The 15,016-nt window shown below is 39.2% G+C and overlaps 1 protein-coding gene and 1 pseudogene across 1 annotated transcript; both read left to right on the top strand.

Moving 5' to 3' along the window:
- The first annotated feature begins 253 nt into the window (after positions 1 to 253).
- LOC143856236 (uncharacterized) lies at positions 254 to 3,216 on the top strand. The gene is made up of 5 exons (XM_077366395.1): positions 254 to 808; positions 1,728 to 1,784; positions 1,884 to 1,946; positions 2,056 to 2,121; positions 2,719 to 3,216. The coding sequence occupies exons 1-5, from the start codon at positions 296 to 298 to the stop codon at positions 2,842 to 2,844; spliced, it is 825 nt and encodes a 274-aa protein (XP_077222510.1). The 5' UTR covers positions 254 to 295; the 3' UTR covers positions 2,845 to 3,216.
- Positions 3,217 to 12,070: 8,854 nt separating this feature from the next.
- On the top strand, positions 12,071 to 12,845 carry LOC143856397 (peptidyl-prolyl cis-trans isomerase CYP28, chloroplastic pseudogene; annotated as a pseudogene).
- The last annotated feature ends 2,171 nt before the right edge of the window (positions 12,846 to 15,016 follow it).

The raw sequence follows: 15,016 nt of genomic DNA, 5'->3' as shown, positions 1-15,016 counted from the left end.
TTATGTCAAAAATCGTTAAAGCCGGGGCAAAATAGAATCGGATCCTACGTGGCACAGGGGAACGAACGAGACACGCTCTTTCAGACTTTCTAAATTTATCAACATTACTAGTTTCTAAACAGAGAGACCTAAAGCCCATAAAAGAAAGAGGTAACTGACACGTGTCAGTACGGCAATACTCCCAAACGCAACATAAAAACCGGAAACCTGATAAAATCTCTCTCTATATGTACGAGTCTTTGTCTACAAAGCGCCTATTTTTATTTTTTTCTTTTCTTCTCTCCTTCTTGGCAACATGGGAGAAGATTCAGATGAGTGGCTGAGATCAGCGATGACCGATAAATCAATGGTGGCAGAGATGCTAATTCGTCTCTCTAAACCACGTGAGGTAATTTCTCCGGCGAAACTCCGGTGGGGATTCCGGCAACCTCGATCGAGGCAGATAACATTGAGAGGGATTCTCGAAGCTAAAGAAGAAGAAAAAAGAACAAATAGTCCGGCTTCGCCTTTCTCATTCAGCGGTGGTGGTGGAGGAGTCACGTCTCCGAGTGGTGGCGAGGGTTGTGACGTTGAGTTTATCCGTGCCGGAAAAAGGCCGGATTCCGGCGAAGGAACATCGAAAGTTAGGGTTAAGTTTTCCGGTCTCTGCAGCGAGAGTTGTTTGGAGTCGATCCGTGCCGGAAAGAGGCCGGATTCCGGCGAAGGAACTTCGAAGGTTAGGGTTACGTTTTCCGGCCTCTGCCGTGAGAGGTGTGTTGATTCTAACCGTCCCGGAAAGTGGCCGGATTCCGGCGAAGGAACATCAAAGGTTAGGGTTTCGTTTTACGCTCTTTGATTATTTCATCTTTTTCGTTCTCGTCATGTTTTTCTCGCTTGTTTTTCTCTCTGGTTTTTCTTTCCTTTTTTTCTATATTGACGAGAATACCCTTGTTCTTTGACTTATTTACATAAACGTGAGATCGAAGGTGGACGAAGAAGGATCATCTGTCCATCTTCGTCCTGGTCTTTGCTAGAGATTTTTCTGCGAATTAAGAACTTTTTTTTATCAATATTGACGAAAATACCCCTGAGAGTTTCTAACGGTGGGCCCCATTGTCAGGGTATTTTAGTCATTTTCGGATAAAAGGTAAGGTTACCTTACCTTGCTTGCTAGGTCACCTTATTTTTTTATTAGGGGCGAGGAAACAACCATTTACATTGGAAATGACAAAAACACCCTCCTAACCCCACTATGGGAGTGGAAAGACTCTTTTTTTAGGGTAATTTGGTCTTCTTAAGGAGGTTTTTTGGTCAATATGACATGAAAAATCTGTTATTTATTTATTTCCTTTTTATTGAGTATGGTAAGGTGGGGTCCCCACATTGGTGAAGAGAGTGGATGAGGGAGGGCTAGTGTTAATTAGGTATCGGGTTTGGTATGGGCAAAATGGGAATATGCAAATTTTTGCCTACGTGGCGTATTACGCGGCTAACGATTCCTATCTTTCTTCTCCTGTTTTTCTTGTCAGTTTCTGACTCCGTTAGGGTTACGTGGGACCCACTTACCTTTCTTTGTGGGACCCACAAGCAGACTTCTATCTTATCTCCAATTCTCTTGATTTTCGCGGGGTTTTACTGTAAATAATTGCGTCTTTTACTTTTTTCGGTTACTTTAGGGGTATTTTGGCGGTTTTTTTTTTTTTTTTTTAAATGGATGGATTTTGATTGGGATTTGATAGTGTTATCAGGTAGTTGCAAATGAAGCAAGTACTTCAAGATTGGCAATCAGAAAGGCTAAGAAGAAGGTATGGGAATTAATGGAATGATTTAAATTTGGGTTGTATTGGGCATTGAATGAAAATGGGGTCTTGTTTAATGAGGGTGATTGATTTTTGGATTTGCAGAAATTTGATGAACTTATGGAAGAGCAGAATTTATTGTTGATGGAGAAGATTGCATTGGATAAGGTTTGCTCTAGTTGGGTTTTTTTTTTTTTTACTCTGTAAATAGTGTTTTCCGAATTAGCTGAAGATTGATTGGTGATTTCACTTTCTTGTTTAATTTGGGGTTTATCAGGAAATGGAGAGGCTGCTGTCAATGTGCAAAGAAATGAGTCATAAGAACGAAATCTTAGAATTAAAGGTGACCCATCTTTTCCCTTTTCATGCTCTCTAGTTACTTCTACTTGGAACCATTTAGGTACCTATGCAATATAATGTCTTAGGCTAAGTCCTTTAAACCTGTTCCATACCAGGCTGGTCCCGCCTAGTCCCATACATGGGCAGGCCCCACTTAGGACTGTAGCACAAACACATTTTTTTGGTTGGGTTAGGGTAAATTGAAGATGTTACCATTCAAAAAATGGGTAAATAGAAGATGATCATGCTACCACTTAATCTTTCTTTCCTACTAAGTAATATGACAATATGCGTTAAAAGCTCCAGATCTGATGGAACGCCTAAGGCTGGGTCTCGCTTAGTCCTATACCTAGGCAGGCTCCCTTAGGATCATAACATGAACACTTTTTTTGGTTGGGTTGAGCAAATTGAATATGATCATGCATCAAATCAGAATTCTATCTGATAAGATAGATCCTATTCTTGAAATGTAAATTAGATTAATCGCTTCCTCTTTTTTTCCTACTTAAAAAAATGATAATATTGAACTGTGAGTGGTGCTTTCCTCTCTGAATAAAAATGAAAACAACATGAATGCTGATGGCTTTTCTTCTTTTCGCAGTTGGGTTTGCTCACACAAACTGATTCTTCTCGTAAAAGGCCGAAAGCAGATATCAAGACACCGATGCTTCCTGATCTGAATTTACCTGTGGAGGACGATTCCGAGATGCTCTATGGAATGAGCTGACTCATGGCAAAAAGTGTTTATGATTCTCTTCAAAGTGGATTTAAAAGGGCTCTGCTCAGTAATGGCAGATATTCCCAAACCGCTACTGGTTCAAGGAAGGCTTACAAAGAGCATGAGGGTAGTGTAGAGATCCATTAAATTTATACTAGTTAGATGTTCAGGTTTCTACAACCGTTCAGGATTCTTTGGGCCAAACCCACTTTACTCCCTTTTTATATATCTGTCTTTTCATACATATTCACGTGTATCTGTTTATAGAGGACCTCTGAGGCTTATTGTGGCAATTTTTTCTGTTTTCTTTCCCGTTGTCTTGTTCATAGCAAGAGTTTTGTGGTGCTAGTAATAAAGTTAATGTTTTGTCTTCCTAGAGAATGGATTCTTGTTTTATTGATACATTTTGATTCTTTCTAAAATTGTGTCTCTATGTGGCTTTAGAGGAGGAGATACTGCATAAACTCCTAACCTTCTGTTTTAACGTAAATTTGGGTCCAATAATCAGATTTAGACTCACAATCGGTTCTCAAATATCCAAAAGAAACTGAGTGTTCAAATTTGAGGTATTTGGGAATTGTGACAGCCAAAACAGGCGGTGGCAACGGGGTTGTCAATGGACCCAAACAGCCCGATTGATCAAAGGTTAAGAATGTTAATGAAAATTACTTATTCCTGGATCCGAACCATGTTTGTCGGATCCATATTCTCCTCAAAATTATTTTGGATTGTGACCCAGATGTAGCCACAGAATTTAGTAGTGTCCTAGACATGAATGGAGGGCACCAATGAACAAGAATACGCTTCACATTTTCGTTCATTTTTTTTTTCTTTGTAAACTGGACATTATTGCACCTTTTCAACACTAATAAATGTATCATTTCTGTATGGAAATTAAATGATACTGTGACCCAGAGTAAGACGATGAGAGAGAGCCATGTGTGCAAAAAATTCTACTTTTTATTGATTTTCCTATACCTAATGGACCAGCTTAGTCACTTGTGATGTTGTGGCGACAACCCATTTGCTCATTCCCTTTATTTTGTCTTACTCTCGGACTTGCTAGCATTATTCTTTCCATAAGTACTATATGCCCATTATTTGCAAATAATCATATGAAGAAGTCATCATGAAAATTTTCTAAAGGATTCATTAGCAGACCCCAACTAGTTTGGGACAAAGGCTTAGTTGAGTTGAGAATCATATGAAGAAGTCAGATGAAAGGATGCCTCCCATTGAGATCTTTGGAAGGGCACCCTTCATTTTGGACTTCCTCTAATCATTTCAAACATTTGAATATAGGATTACATGCAAATGCTTCTTAAAAAATTCCCCAAGAGGCCTTTAGTTTTTAATTCGTGAAAGAAAAGAATGAAATAATTGTTTTATCTTAGCTGAGAAGTCCTCTCTTTATTTCACAGTCATCTCATTGGGTACAGTTCCCAACAAACCCTCCTACAAAAGACAAATCTAAAATAAAGAACCAACTGCCGATATCTAAACATAGATTGCAAAGAAAAAGGAACAATCTTCTTTCCCCAGTTGCCAGAGAATAGTCTTTGTAGTTCACATGGACGCCCCCACACCATCTAAGCAATTTGAATGACAGGTTGCTGGGCAAAAAAATAGAAAATAAAGGGAAGTGATATATTCTTCCCCTTTTCTTCCCTGACCCAGCATCTCTCTCTTTGTATTTAGGACCACTCTTTTACACTAAAGGGGTAGGACTGAGGAAGAAAATGGGGCAAACATATTATTTCCCAAAATAAAATGCTTGCTCTCTTTCTTGGGAGTGAGCCCTACTGTATAATGCCAGTCAATATGCCATAAAAGTAGAAACCATCTAACTTTTTTGACTCATGTTATTGAATGTAGGGCTCAACAATTCTATGCTTATTAGAGGCTGTTACAATTCCCAAGTAGATACAAACAGCCAATGGGATAAGTGTTAAATACAGAGGAGTGCCATTATCAAATATCCCACACTAACTGCTTGGATTGACTTGACACTTGCCTAACTTTTTCTTGACATTTTTTCTCACATGTGCTCGCAATGGAATGGTTGGGAGAGATTGTATCAAATCCATTGCTACAGTGTGTGGATGAGACATCAGTTTTGTGGGACTGCAACTTGGGTCCATTTTTTTGGAATTTCGGTTGAGCTATTATCATAAGAGTCATGTTCGGGTTGAATTCAATTCACTTAATTCACCTAGTTTTAAAACCTACAGTGTGTGGAGGAGACAAGCAAGAGCGAGGAGACAAGCTAAGCAGTCTCCTTGTAGTTAGTGGTAAGTAGTGTTTGGTTGTTAACATGGGTAGTTTTCGAGGGAGAATTTTATTACCATATTAAGGGGCAGTAGTTGGTGTCATTGAGAATAGAGAGAGAGAGAGAATCAATCTCGAGATTTTACTTGTAAAAAATTACCAATGTACTGTTTTTTGCTAGTAGTTTGCTAGTATACCACGTGGACATATAAGGTAACAGACAAGTCAACTAAGTTCCTAGTAGTTTAAAACTATATATATGCAACTAAACACTATATTTTGATGATGTTGCACCCAAAAATTGATCAAAACACCTAGTAAAACCGGGATATTAGTTGCAACACAATCAGGATCAGGGGCGGACCCACATATTCCGTGAGGGGGGCCACGGCCCCCCCAATGACTTCCAAAATTCATTTTCTAACTAAAAGCCAAAAAGGTTTTTATCGGCGTTCATGAACGCCGCTTAAAGTAGGAACACATATACCGAACGGTAATAGAAAACGGCCCCCCAAAACGAAGTGTAAGTTAGTCTGGCCCCCCCAAGTGTAAATTCCTGGCTCCGCCCCTGATCAGGATGGTTTTATTAAATTGAATTTTGGGTCATGCGCAAAGACGGATTTGTCCGCCCATTCCTCATAGAATTTCTCAACGAGGAATGATAGACTGAAGGGCGCCTTTGAAAAAAAAGCAGCTACAAGGGAGTTCCTATTGGTTCTTCTCAAAGAAGTAAATTTATGATTCCTTCAAATTTTCATCTGTCAAAGCCATTTCTATGTTTTTCTCGGCCATCATAAATCCACATTGGTTAAAAGAACCAATAAGGACATCCTTGTAGCCAGTTTTTGCAAGGGCGCGCTTCTGTCTATCATTCCTCTCTCTCAAAATTCACATCTCTATGGGGATGGAAAACCTTGGATAAGTTGTTCTCCTCCACTTCTCGACATGGACAGAGGATTGTAATTAAGCCTATCCAAGGATAAATTACTAACACGTGCCAGGAACCGTTAGCCAACCATATGGCATTATTAGTCTAACAGGTGGGACTCGAAAAAGGAGATATGCGTAGACAGTTGACAAAGTTGTAGCCAATGTACATATTTATACATCTCACGTGGAATGCACTGCATTATTATTACTTGGAACTTTACCTAATCGTTTCTTTCATGAAAGCAATACCTTAACCTGTATTCCACACTAGTAAAAACGCACATGCAATGTACGTGCGTGAACAGAGGATTATCATCTGTAAAATATTTTTTGGGAACAACCAATTTATATTGTGGCCCAGTAAATGGACGGTTTGGATCATCCTATGGTGTAGGCCGTAAAATATTCAGTACAATTTTTTATTTTTTGATAGGTAAGTTGGGGTTTTGAGGGGACTCCTACCGGCTTATTAAAAGATACTTCACTACATGGGCTTACACCATATATATTCTAACAAGAATTTTGTGACAAAGCCTGCAAACCAAAAACATATTTCTTACACACCCTATTAAAAAAAAACACAGTATTGTATAACTAATACCATAGGACGATCCAAACCCTCCAATTGATGGGCCACATCGTAAATAGGGTGTTCCCAAAACACACATTTCCATGTGATGATCCTAGCCCTGCAGTCTATAGAGGAACGGCATATTTAGGAAACATTTATTGGTTTGAGGGTTGTAGTTATCCTATGGAAATGAATTTTGGCACACAACCTACTTACATTGTGGCCCATGAAATGGACGGTTTGGATCATCGTACGAAGTAAGCCATACAGTACTTTTAAAAAAAAATACTCACTATCAGGACTTACACTATATAAAAACTCTCATAATCACATCATTTCCCTGTAAATCATGGGGAAACGGGTCAAACGGGCCGGGTAAAAATCACCGGGAAATTTTATGGGTCATTGAGCTTGGACTCGCACCCGGCCCGCACACCCGCGGGTCAACAAAATTTTGACGTTTTTTGAAGATTTTTTTTTAAATATAGAGATTTGATAGAGCCAACTTCGCCGAGGCTACTTGTCTGCAAAGATTGGCAGAAATACGATTTGTGCAAAGGTGGCTAGCAATACATAATAGCAACAAATAATAATCAGGTACTATGTTTAAATGAAAAATTACGGAAAATGGAAGCAAAGTTACGAAAAAAAATACCGAAAGAGTGTAATAAAATATGACAATTACGGGAAAAAGTACAAAGAAAATTCAAAAGTTATGACAATTACGGGCAAAAGAGGCATAAAAAGGAGACAGGTGCGTATTTTTTTAACTCATGTGAAGGGCATATGAGAAGCGAAAATGACAAAAAAGAAGCAGTGAAAAAGGACATACGTGGGACTTTGACAAAAATTAAGGTGGGATAGAAAGCGAATTTCAGTAAAAGAAGGGAACCAATTGTTAAGATTCTCTCTTTATATATAGTAATAAGGATTTCAAAATGCGTTTCCTAATCCAAAGCCCCTTTCTTGGATTTCAGAAATAAATTTTTTAATTTTCAGAAAAAGTTTTAATTATTCTAAAAAAATACTTAAAAGATTCAGGGCGTTGATATTTTCACTCCCCCTACATTACGCGCATGCTCCCCTTATAACGTGATTTGACATGAAAAGTGGGCAACTTTAATGCTCTTTGACGTCAAATCACGTTATAAGGAGAGCGCGCGTGTAGGGGAGTGAAAATATCATCTCCCAAGATTTTATCAAAAACATGGGATTTGCTAGCGTCCATCGCAGAAGGCATTTTGTGGATGATCTGTTGTATCCGACAGCAGCCACAGAGGCTCACTTTGCAGCAGATTTTGTCTTCATTCATGAGGTGGTTGCTGTCAAATCTAGCAGACCAACCTCAGAATGCCTTTTGGGATGGACGTTAGCAAATCTCCCAATACGGCAATAAACATGTATCAAAGAACATCAGAAATGATATTTTCACCCCCTTTTCTTTGGCTTTTTCTAAAACTTTGACTTTATCTCCAAGAGAAGACAAAGGAAAGGGGGTGGAAATGATGTCATTTACAGGAAAAGACAAACAAGATTATCTGGAAATGCTAGAAGAGAGTGGAAATATCATTTTCCTAATGTTAAATGCAGCTTTAGACCTATAAAAGGCTTAAGAAATCATCATTATTTTTCTATAGAAATAGGGAGCTGATATCTCCTCCTCCCCCCCCCCCCCCTTTCGACACGCTAGCTCTCCAGGGTAAGCCCGTCTGAACACGGTAGCCCTTTCAAGCCAGAGTAAATCCATTAGAACATAGTATCTAATCTGAGCTAACCCTTAGCTCCTTTCGACCCGACCCCCCCGCCCCCCTTCTCTAACAGTTTTTGTGAGACTGGATCACTACTTGAGGATAAATTCACCCCCTCTTTCTTTTGCCGTTAAAACTTAACGAATAACGTTAAGGGGGGGGGGGGGGGGGTTATCATTATCCTAGGAAATATAATGTGTTTTTGTAGTTCATTTTCATTGATTACATCTGCACCACATTGCCTGAAAAATAATTTTGTGATCTTTTAAATCCAATAATGACTATGTTTCATATTTCTTGCATGTGTTTCGCTAGGGAATTTTGAGGAAAATAATTTCGTGGCTAAATTTTGCATGACAGGACAGCCACCTCAGATAACTAAATCAATAAGACAAAATCCGCTGAAAAGTGAGCCTGTGTGGTTGTTCTCTCTTGCAAAAGTTAGATGCCAAATGGCTTTCCGCAAAATTCCCCAGGAAATCGCTTCTCGCATATTCATAAAGTAAAGATGATAGAAATTTGTTGATGATATTTCAATTAGCTGCTTTGCACTTTGATCAAGGTTCTTTTGGTTTGAAAAATGTGAAAAGCTTTAGGCCACTGTTCATTTTAGATTTTGGCAATCGATTGTGAGTAGTAGAGTCTGAGATATCTCAACCGTTGGAAGATTGAGCAAGAATGTTAAATGAGGCAATCTAGATAAATTATTAGGAAAATAGGTTGGATTAGGATAGTTTCCTCCCACAATTATCTTGATTTCATTCTGCATTTATCATGTAAGGACTCTATATCAAGGTTAAAATTACGGTTTCAGTTGCAGTTTCGGCCCAATGAAAATTGGAATATTTCGGTCTCGGTGGGAATTTTGGCTGAAATCTTATAAAATTCGGATTCTCTTAAAGTTTGCTGCAAATCTTGTAAAATTCAGCGAAAATCTAGTAAATTTTGGTGGAAATCATGTAAATATCTCTCGAAATCTTATAAATAGGTTGTACCCCTTGCGAAAGCGAAATTTGAGTAAAATCTTATAAACTCCCGAATTTCATTTCGGCTTCAACCGACACATTTCAGCCAAAATTTTAAACCATGCTATATATAAGCACACTTTTAGAATGATTGTAATCAAGGATTTAACATTAGTGAAATCATTCTAAATTTATCATGGTACCAGAGCAGGTCGATCGGACCCCGAACTATGCACTGAACACAACCCTAGTAGCGTATACCATCGACGGATGGCCAATGTAGCTATTTGCCGGGCACTTTTTCATTACCTCCTCTTTCTATCCCTTACAAAACATATTTTAGCATGGATTAATCTTTCGGTGATGATATTTTCACCCCTGCAGTACGAATGCATGCCCCCCGCCCCCTTATAACATGAACAATGGGAAACTTTAACGCTTTTTGACGTCAAATCACGTTAAAAGGGGGGCGAATGCGTACTGAGGGGCGTGGGGGCAGGGTGAAAATATCATCTCCCTAATCATTTTATCTCTTACAAAACATATTTTAACACATGGATTAATCCTCTCTCTCTCTCCTACCTAATAACAAAGATGACGTCCAAATTAAGGAACTCTGGCTCTAGCAAATTTGTCTTACTGGGAACACTTGTCTTCAACCCTCAAGACATGCCTTATCAAACGCTAATTGCGGAGTATTCCATGAAACAACATTACTTTTGGATCTGTGTTTCCCATGTTACACCACACCATATATAGTGCAACTATTCCTTCTTCCATAGCCAAAGAACCACTTGATAAGAGAGAGAGAGAGAGACGGATAGGCTAGCCCAGTTGGGTGTGTCTAGACCGGCATTAGAGTTCTTTGATTTTCTTCCTCCATAAATTTTATATCTTCGTTGTAGTTCTTTCTCTTCGTTCTCTCTTATACTATTTCTTGTCTGGACTCCCTCTTAAAAAAAGAAATGGCGAGTGAGGGATTATTTTGGTGCGTCTTCGAAGGATGTATAGGCACTTCAAACATGGACAAAGAGAGAAGGCCTTACCATCGCAACTGTAGTTGTGCCTTGCACAAATTAGAAGGTTGCGCCTTCTCTTCTCCGAATCATAACAAGTTATCCTACCCGATCCGACGGTCGTGGAGTGAGAGTTGTTTGGTAATGGGGGCTTCCATCTACTCATCATCATCATCTTCTCCGGCTAATCTTCCTGAGAGGACACAAATGGAATTGTATAAAAAGGAGGAGACTGTGTTGTGGGAGACTTGAATTGGTTTGAATTTTATTATTTGTTCTCTATCTTACGTTGCTTGATTTGTAAATTTGAAGAATCATGTAAAGACATGGGTGTTGTTTGAATTACGATCTATGAGATGCAGGGCACACCTATGAGATGCAATGGCAGCGTCTTCTTCGATTGTTTCTCACCGTCTGATGATGGCATTGGTGGGACTGTTACGAAGTTCTTTGACATGGCCCCTCCACTCAATTAATTTGAGACCGTTATGTGTTAACCATGATCTATATCGGAATTGCATATTATGGAAACCTGTATAGATCATAGTGTTCAGATCATCCCATGAAAATGATTTTTGGGGCACAACCTACTTACATTGTGGCCCATCAAATGGACGGTTTAGATCATCCTACGGTGTAAGCCGCACAAAACTTTATTTAAAAATACTGGACCATACATACGTGCTCACACCATGTAAAATCACTAGATTTCTCTATTTTCCTTTTTTAGTTGTCACAAATAGGAGTGTCAACGGACCCACTTCGGGTCGATCCACCTATGTCACAGTCATGATCCATTCAAATTCCTTATCGGTCGGGTCGGAGTCGGATTGTTCTTCGGATCCTACTTTCCACATCATGATCATGATGCATTTTAATTCGGACTGTCAATCGGAGTGTCCTATTATGTCCCACTAAGCTAAGTAAACAATTATTTTTCTTAAAAAAAGAGTTAGGAATGGCTGTCCAATATTAGTGTGTCTCTATGCATTTTCTTAAACTAAATTAAAAATTTATCTATGTTTAATCTATGTGTAAAATAATGTTTGTAAACAATAAAACTAATCAAACTTACATACACGAATATAATGTATAACTATTATCAACAAATAAATTACCCTAAAACCCCTCTCTCTTTTCCTTAATATAATTTGCTCTTGGATGCCAAATTTTTTTTGGTTCTTGGGACTTTTGTGGAACAAAAAACTTCCTGGGAGATTGGTGAGAAAAAAATTCCCTGGAAGTATCCCGGTAAAATAAAAATCCCATGTTTGGTTGACCGGACTATGGTGGGAAAAAAAAATCCCGGTAACCATCTTTGTTTGGTTGCTTGAACTGTTGGGAAGAAAAAAGTTCTTCTTTTGGTTATTTTGGTTCCTCGGATTTCGTGCGGGATTATTTTGGTTCCTTGGATATTTTTTTTCCAGCTTTGGGTTTCGTGCGGGGTTATTTTAGTTCGTGGGATTTTTTTGGGCCCACTATTTAACCAGCAACCAAACTTGGGTTTCCTGCAGAAATTCCACAAAAGTCCCAAGAACCAAAGAAATTCCACAATCCGAAATTTTTCGGATCCTAGATTTGATGACCCGAAATATGCCCAAGGATCCTAATCATATGTTTAGATCCAGTTCATTAACGTTCGGATTCGGACGATCCATCGGACCGTCTGGATCCATTGACATCCCTAGTCACAAAGCTCCCCGTCTCTTCTTTGTTACCCGAAAAACAACAAAAAAATGTTAAAACCCAAAACTCCATGGGCTCACTTATCCCCTCCTCACCCCCTCCTTTCCTCCTCCACCGCCCCCCTTCTCTCCCCCAAATCCCAAACCCAAACCCTAACCCTAACCCTAAAACCCCTCTTCCTCTCTCCCGCCGCTCCCTCTTCCTCTCTTTCACCCCACTCCCCTTCCTCCCCCACCTCCTCGCCCACGCCTCAGAACCAAACCCTGACGCACCTCCGTCACCTCCCGACACAACTGTCACAGACCGCGTCTTCCTCGACTTCAGCCTCTGCCCGTCCTATTTCCGATCCGATCGGACCCTCGGTGAAGACCTCGCGTCCTGCCCAGAATCCGAACCCCTCGGCCGAGTAATCCTCGGACTCTATGGCAAGCACGTGCCTCGCACGTGCTCTAATTTCAAGGCCATGTGTACGGGTTCTTCTGGGTCGTCATATAAAGGAACCCTAGTTCAGAAGATTTTTCCGGGGCAATATTTTATTGCTGGTAGGCAGGGGAGGAAAGATAAAGGGGAAGTTAGGGCTCCGATTGATTTGGAGAAGAATTTGGAGAGTGTTGATTCTAGGGCTTTTGCTTTGAAGCATTTGAGGCCTGGGACTTTGTCTCTTTGTTTGTCTGAGAATGATGATGATGATGGGATTAAGCTTAATCCTAATTATAGGAATGTTGAGTTCTTGATTACTACTGGACCGGGTCCATGCCCGGAGCTTGATAATGGGAATATCGTGTTTGGATCCGTGCTTGAAGGTCAGTAGTTTTTTATATGTGCATTTTATTATTATGTTTATGGGGTTAGTTAGAATCATGGTTTAAAATGGCATTTGATAATGGTAATGGCGGAAATTCGGAATTTCAGCAAAATTCGGTTTCGGTCTCGGTTCGAAATTTCGGATTTCGGTCGAAATTTAAAACCATGGTTAGAATGTTAGAATGTAGTTATTGAAATTTCTGAATTCCAGAATGAATGTAGTTAGAATTTTCAGTGCTGGTTATCTAGTTGCAGAAGTGACCCCAATTATCCATAAATCGAAATAGATAATCTATATAGAAGGCTTGTTATTCAACAGTATAATATGACTTATATGTAACTTTAGGTGAATTGTTTCTTCGTGGGCAACCTTTGTGCTTGTATTTAAGCAGTTGTATTACAATGGAAATGTACAACCAAGAAAGAAATCTTGTTTAGGAAAGTCGTGGTTCCTCAATCTTTCCCTTCTCTTTTTCTATCTTTTACTTGTTTATTTGTGTTACAGCTACTTATGCACGAAACAAGTTTCAGCAGTATTACTAGACCTATCTAATACTTGGCAGTATTACAATAGGAGACTTTACATACCAAAAAGGAAAAAAGAAGATAACAGTTGAATTTCTCTTTATAATTACTAATGAACCAGATGAGAGTTAAATCTGCGTAGAATTATTTGCTCTTGATTTGTTGATCATGTTGGTTCTCTTTATTCCTTTAGTGCCAATTGTATGGGATGGGTTTGCAAGCTTCATCTTGTTAGTAATGAGGTTTGCGGGACAGAAAAAGAAGATGTGAGGATTACGAGTCTTGGGGAATTTAGTTAGGTTCTCTGGAAAAATAGCTCATGACTAGCATTGGAGATTTGGAGGAGCAATTGGGGTATGTGGTATGCCAGAGGGAAATAATGTGTGGAACACATGGGATTTAGGTGTGGGGTTGGGACTTGGGAAGTGGAGGGTCAGGGTTGTTGTGCGGGCAGGAAAGAATCCAGTTAGGTATTATATTTGAGAGGATAGTTGGTTCCAAAAGTTCCCCTCGAGTACCTTTCAAGGATTGGTTGCTATGATGACAGATCAAGAAGTATGAGTAAAGGGCTGTTTCGAGAGGTCTAGGAAAGTAGTGTGTCCGTAGATTTGAAGGGTTTTTAAGAGAGGATGTGATTGTGCTTTCAATTGGTCCTTTGTGCAAATTGGAGGAGATCCACATTCCTAAGCTTGAGGCAGATAGTTTTTTTGAATGGCATAAAATTTTATTGAAATGGGAAGACCACTGCTGTCAAAGGTACAATAGAAGCGCACAAAGGGATGAATACAACCGCACCCTCCGAACAAAGAAGTGAAAACAACCATGTGACCCTAAGGAGTAAGTAGTAAGTTGAGTGTGGAAATGAGAAAAGTTCCTTTTGCTGTTCCTAAGTGGTACAAAGCATGTCTACAGCTTCGCACTTCGATTAGTTGTCTATGGGGCAACCTTTTTCCTCCTAGGGTGTTAGCTCTTAGTTCGAGGGTAATCTTCGATGAAATCGTCTCTTCTTAGTATCTTCACAATTGGGCTTCTGCATCCCTTCTAGTTTTGCAATGTGTTCCAACTTGCAATGTGGAAGAAAGTCAAGAAACTACGGCCTCTCTCTTGCTACTGTCTTTGGGTTTGGAGTATTTCTAAACCTTTTTAGGTGCTTATGTTTATCCCAAACTGCAATTAGGAGACTTATTTTGGTCTTCCCTCTTGGAGGGGCCAAAGAGGAAGCAAAATTGAAGTGTTTTTTCCCATGTTACATGGATTCTTCTAGATGGGCGAAGAATCCATGTAGGACACGGCTCGGATTCCAATACTTCAGAATTCTTTGAGAAACTTCTAGATCTTTTTTTTTGTTTTTTTTCTAAATACCACTACCACAAATTTACAATTACCACATGTTTTGAGTTTTACCCCTCCTAATAATAAGTTTCTTATATGGAAATATAATATTATGTCTATTTAACTTATTAAAATTTTAAATATATTACTTGCTATAATCATATTATTATGTAAAAAAATAAAACTTGAGAGTTGATTAAAATATTGGCAAATCCACAGATCCTTGTTTTTGAGGTTTGGTGAATCTGACACTCCATACCATGTCGGATTCTGACACCCGTATCGTACTGATGCAACATAAATTTTTCCATGAAGAATAACAGCTCAAAAGGCGTG

Source organism: Tasmannia lanceolata, unplaced genomic scaffold, assembly GCF_043159265.1.
Source record: "Tasmannia lanceolata isolate RefF3 unplaced genomic scaffold, GAP_Taslan_0.1 ptg000023l, whole genome shotgun sequence".
NCBI classification, from domain to species: Eukaryota; Viridiplantae; Streptophyta; class Magnoliopsida; order Canellales; family Winteraceae; genus Tasmannia; species Tasmannia lanceolata.
This window is presented reverse-complemented; position numbering and strand designations above follow the sequence as displayed.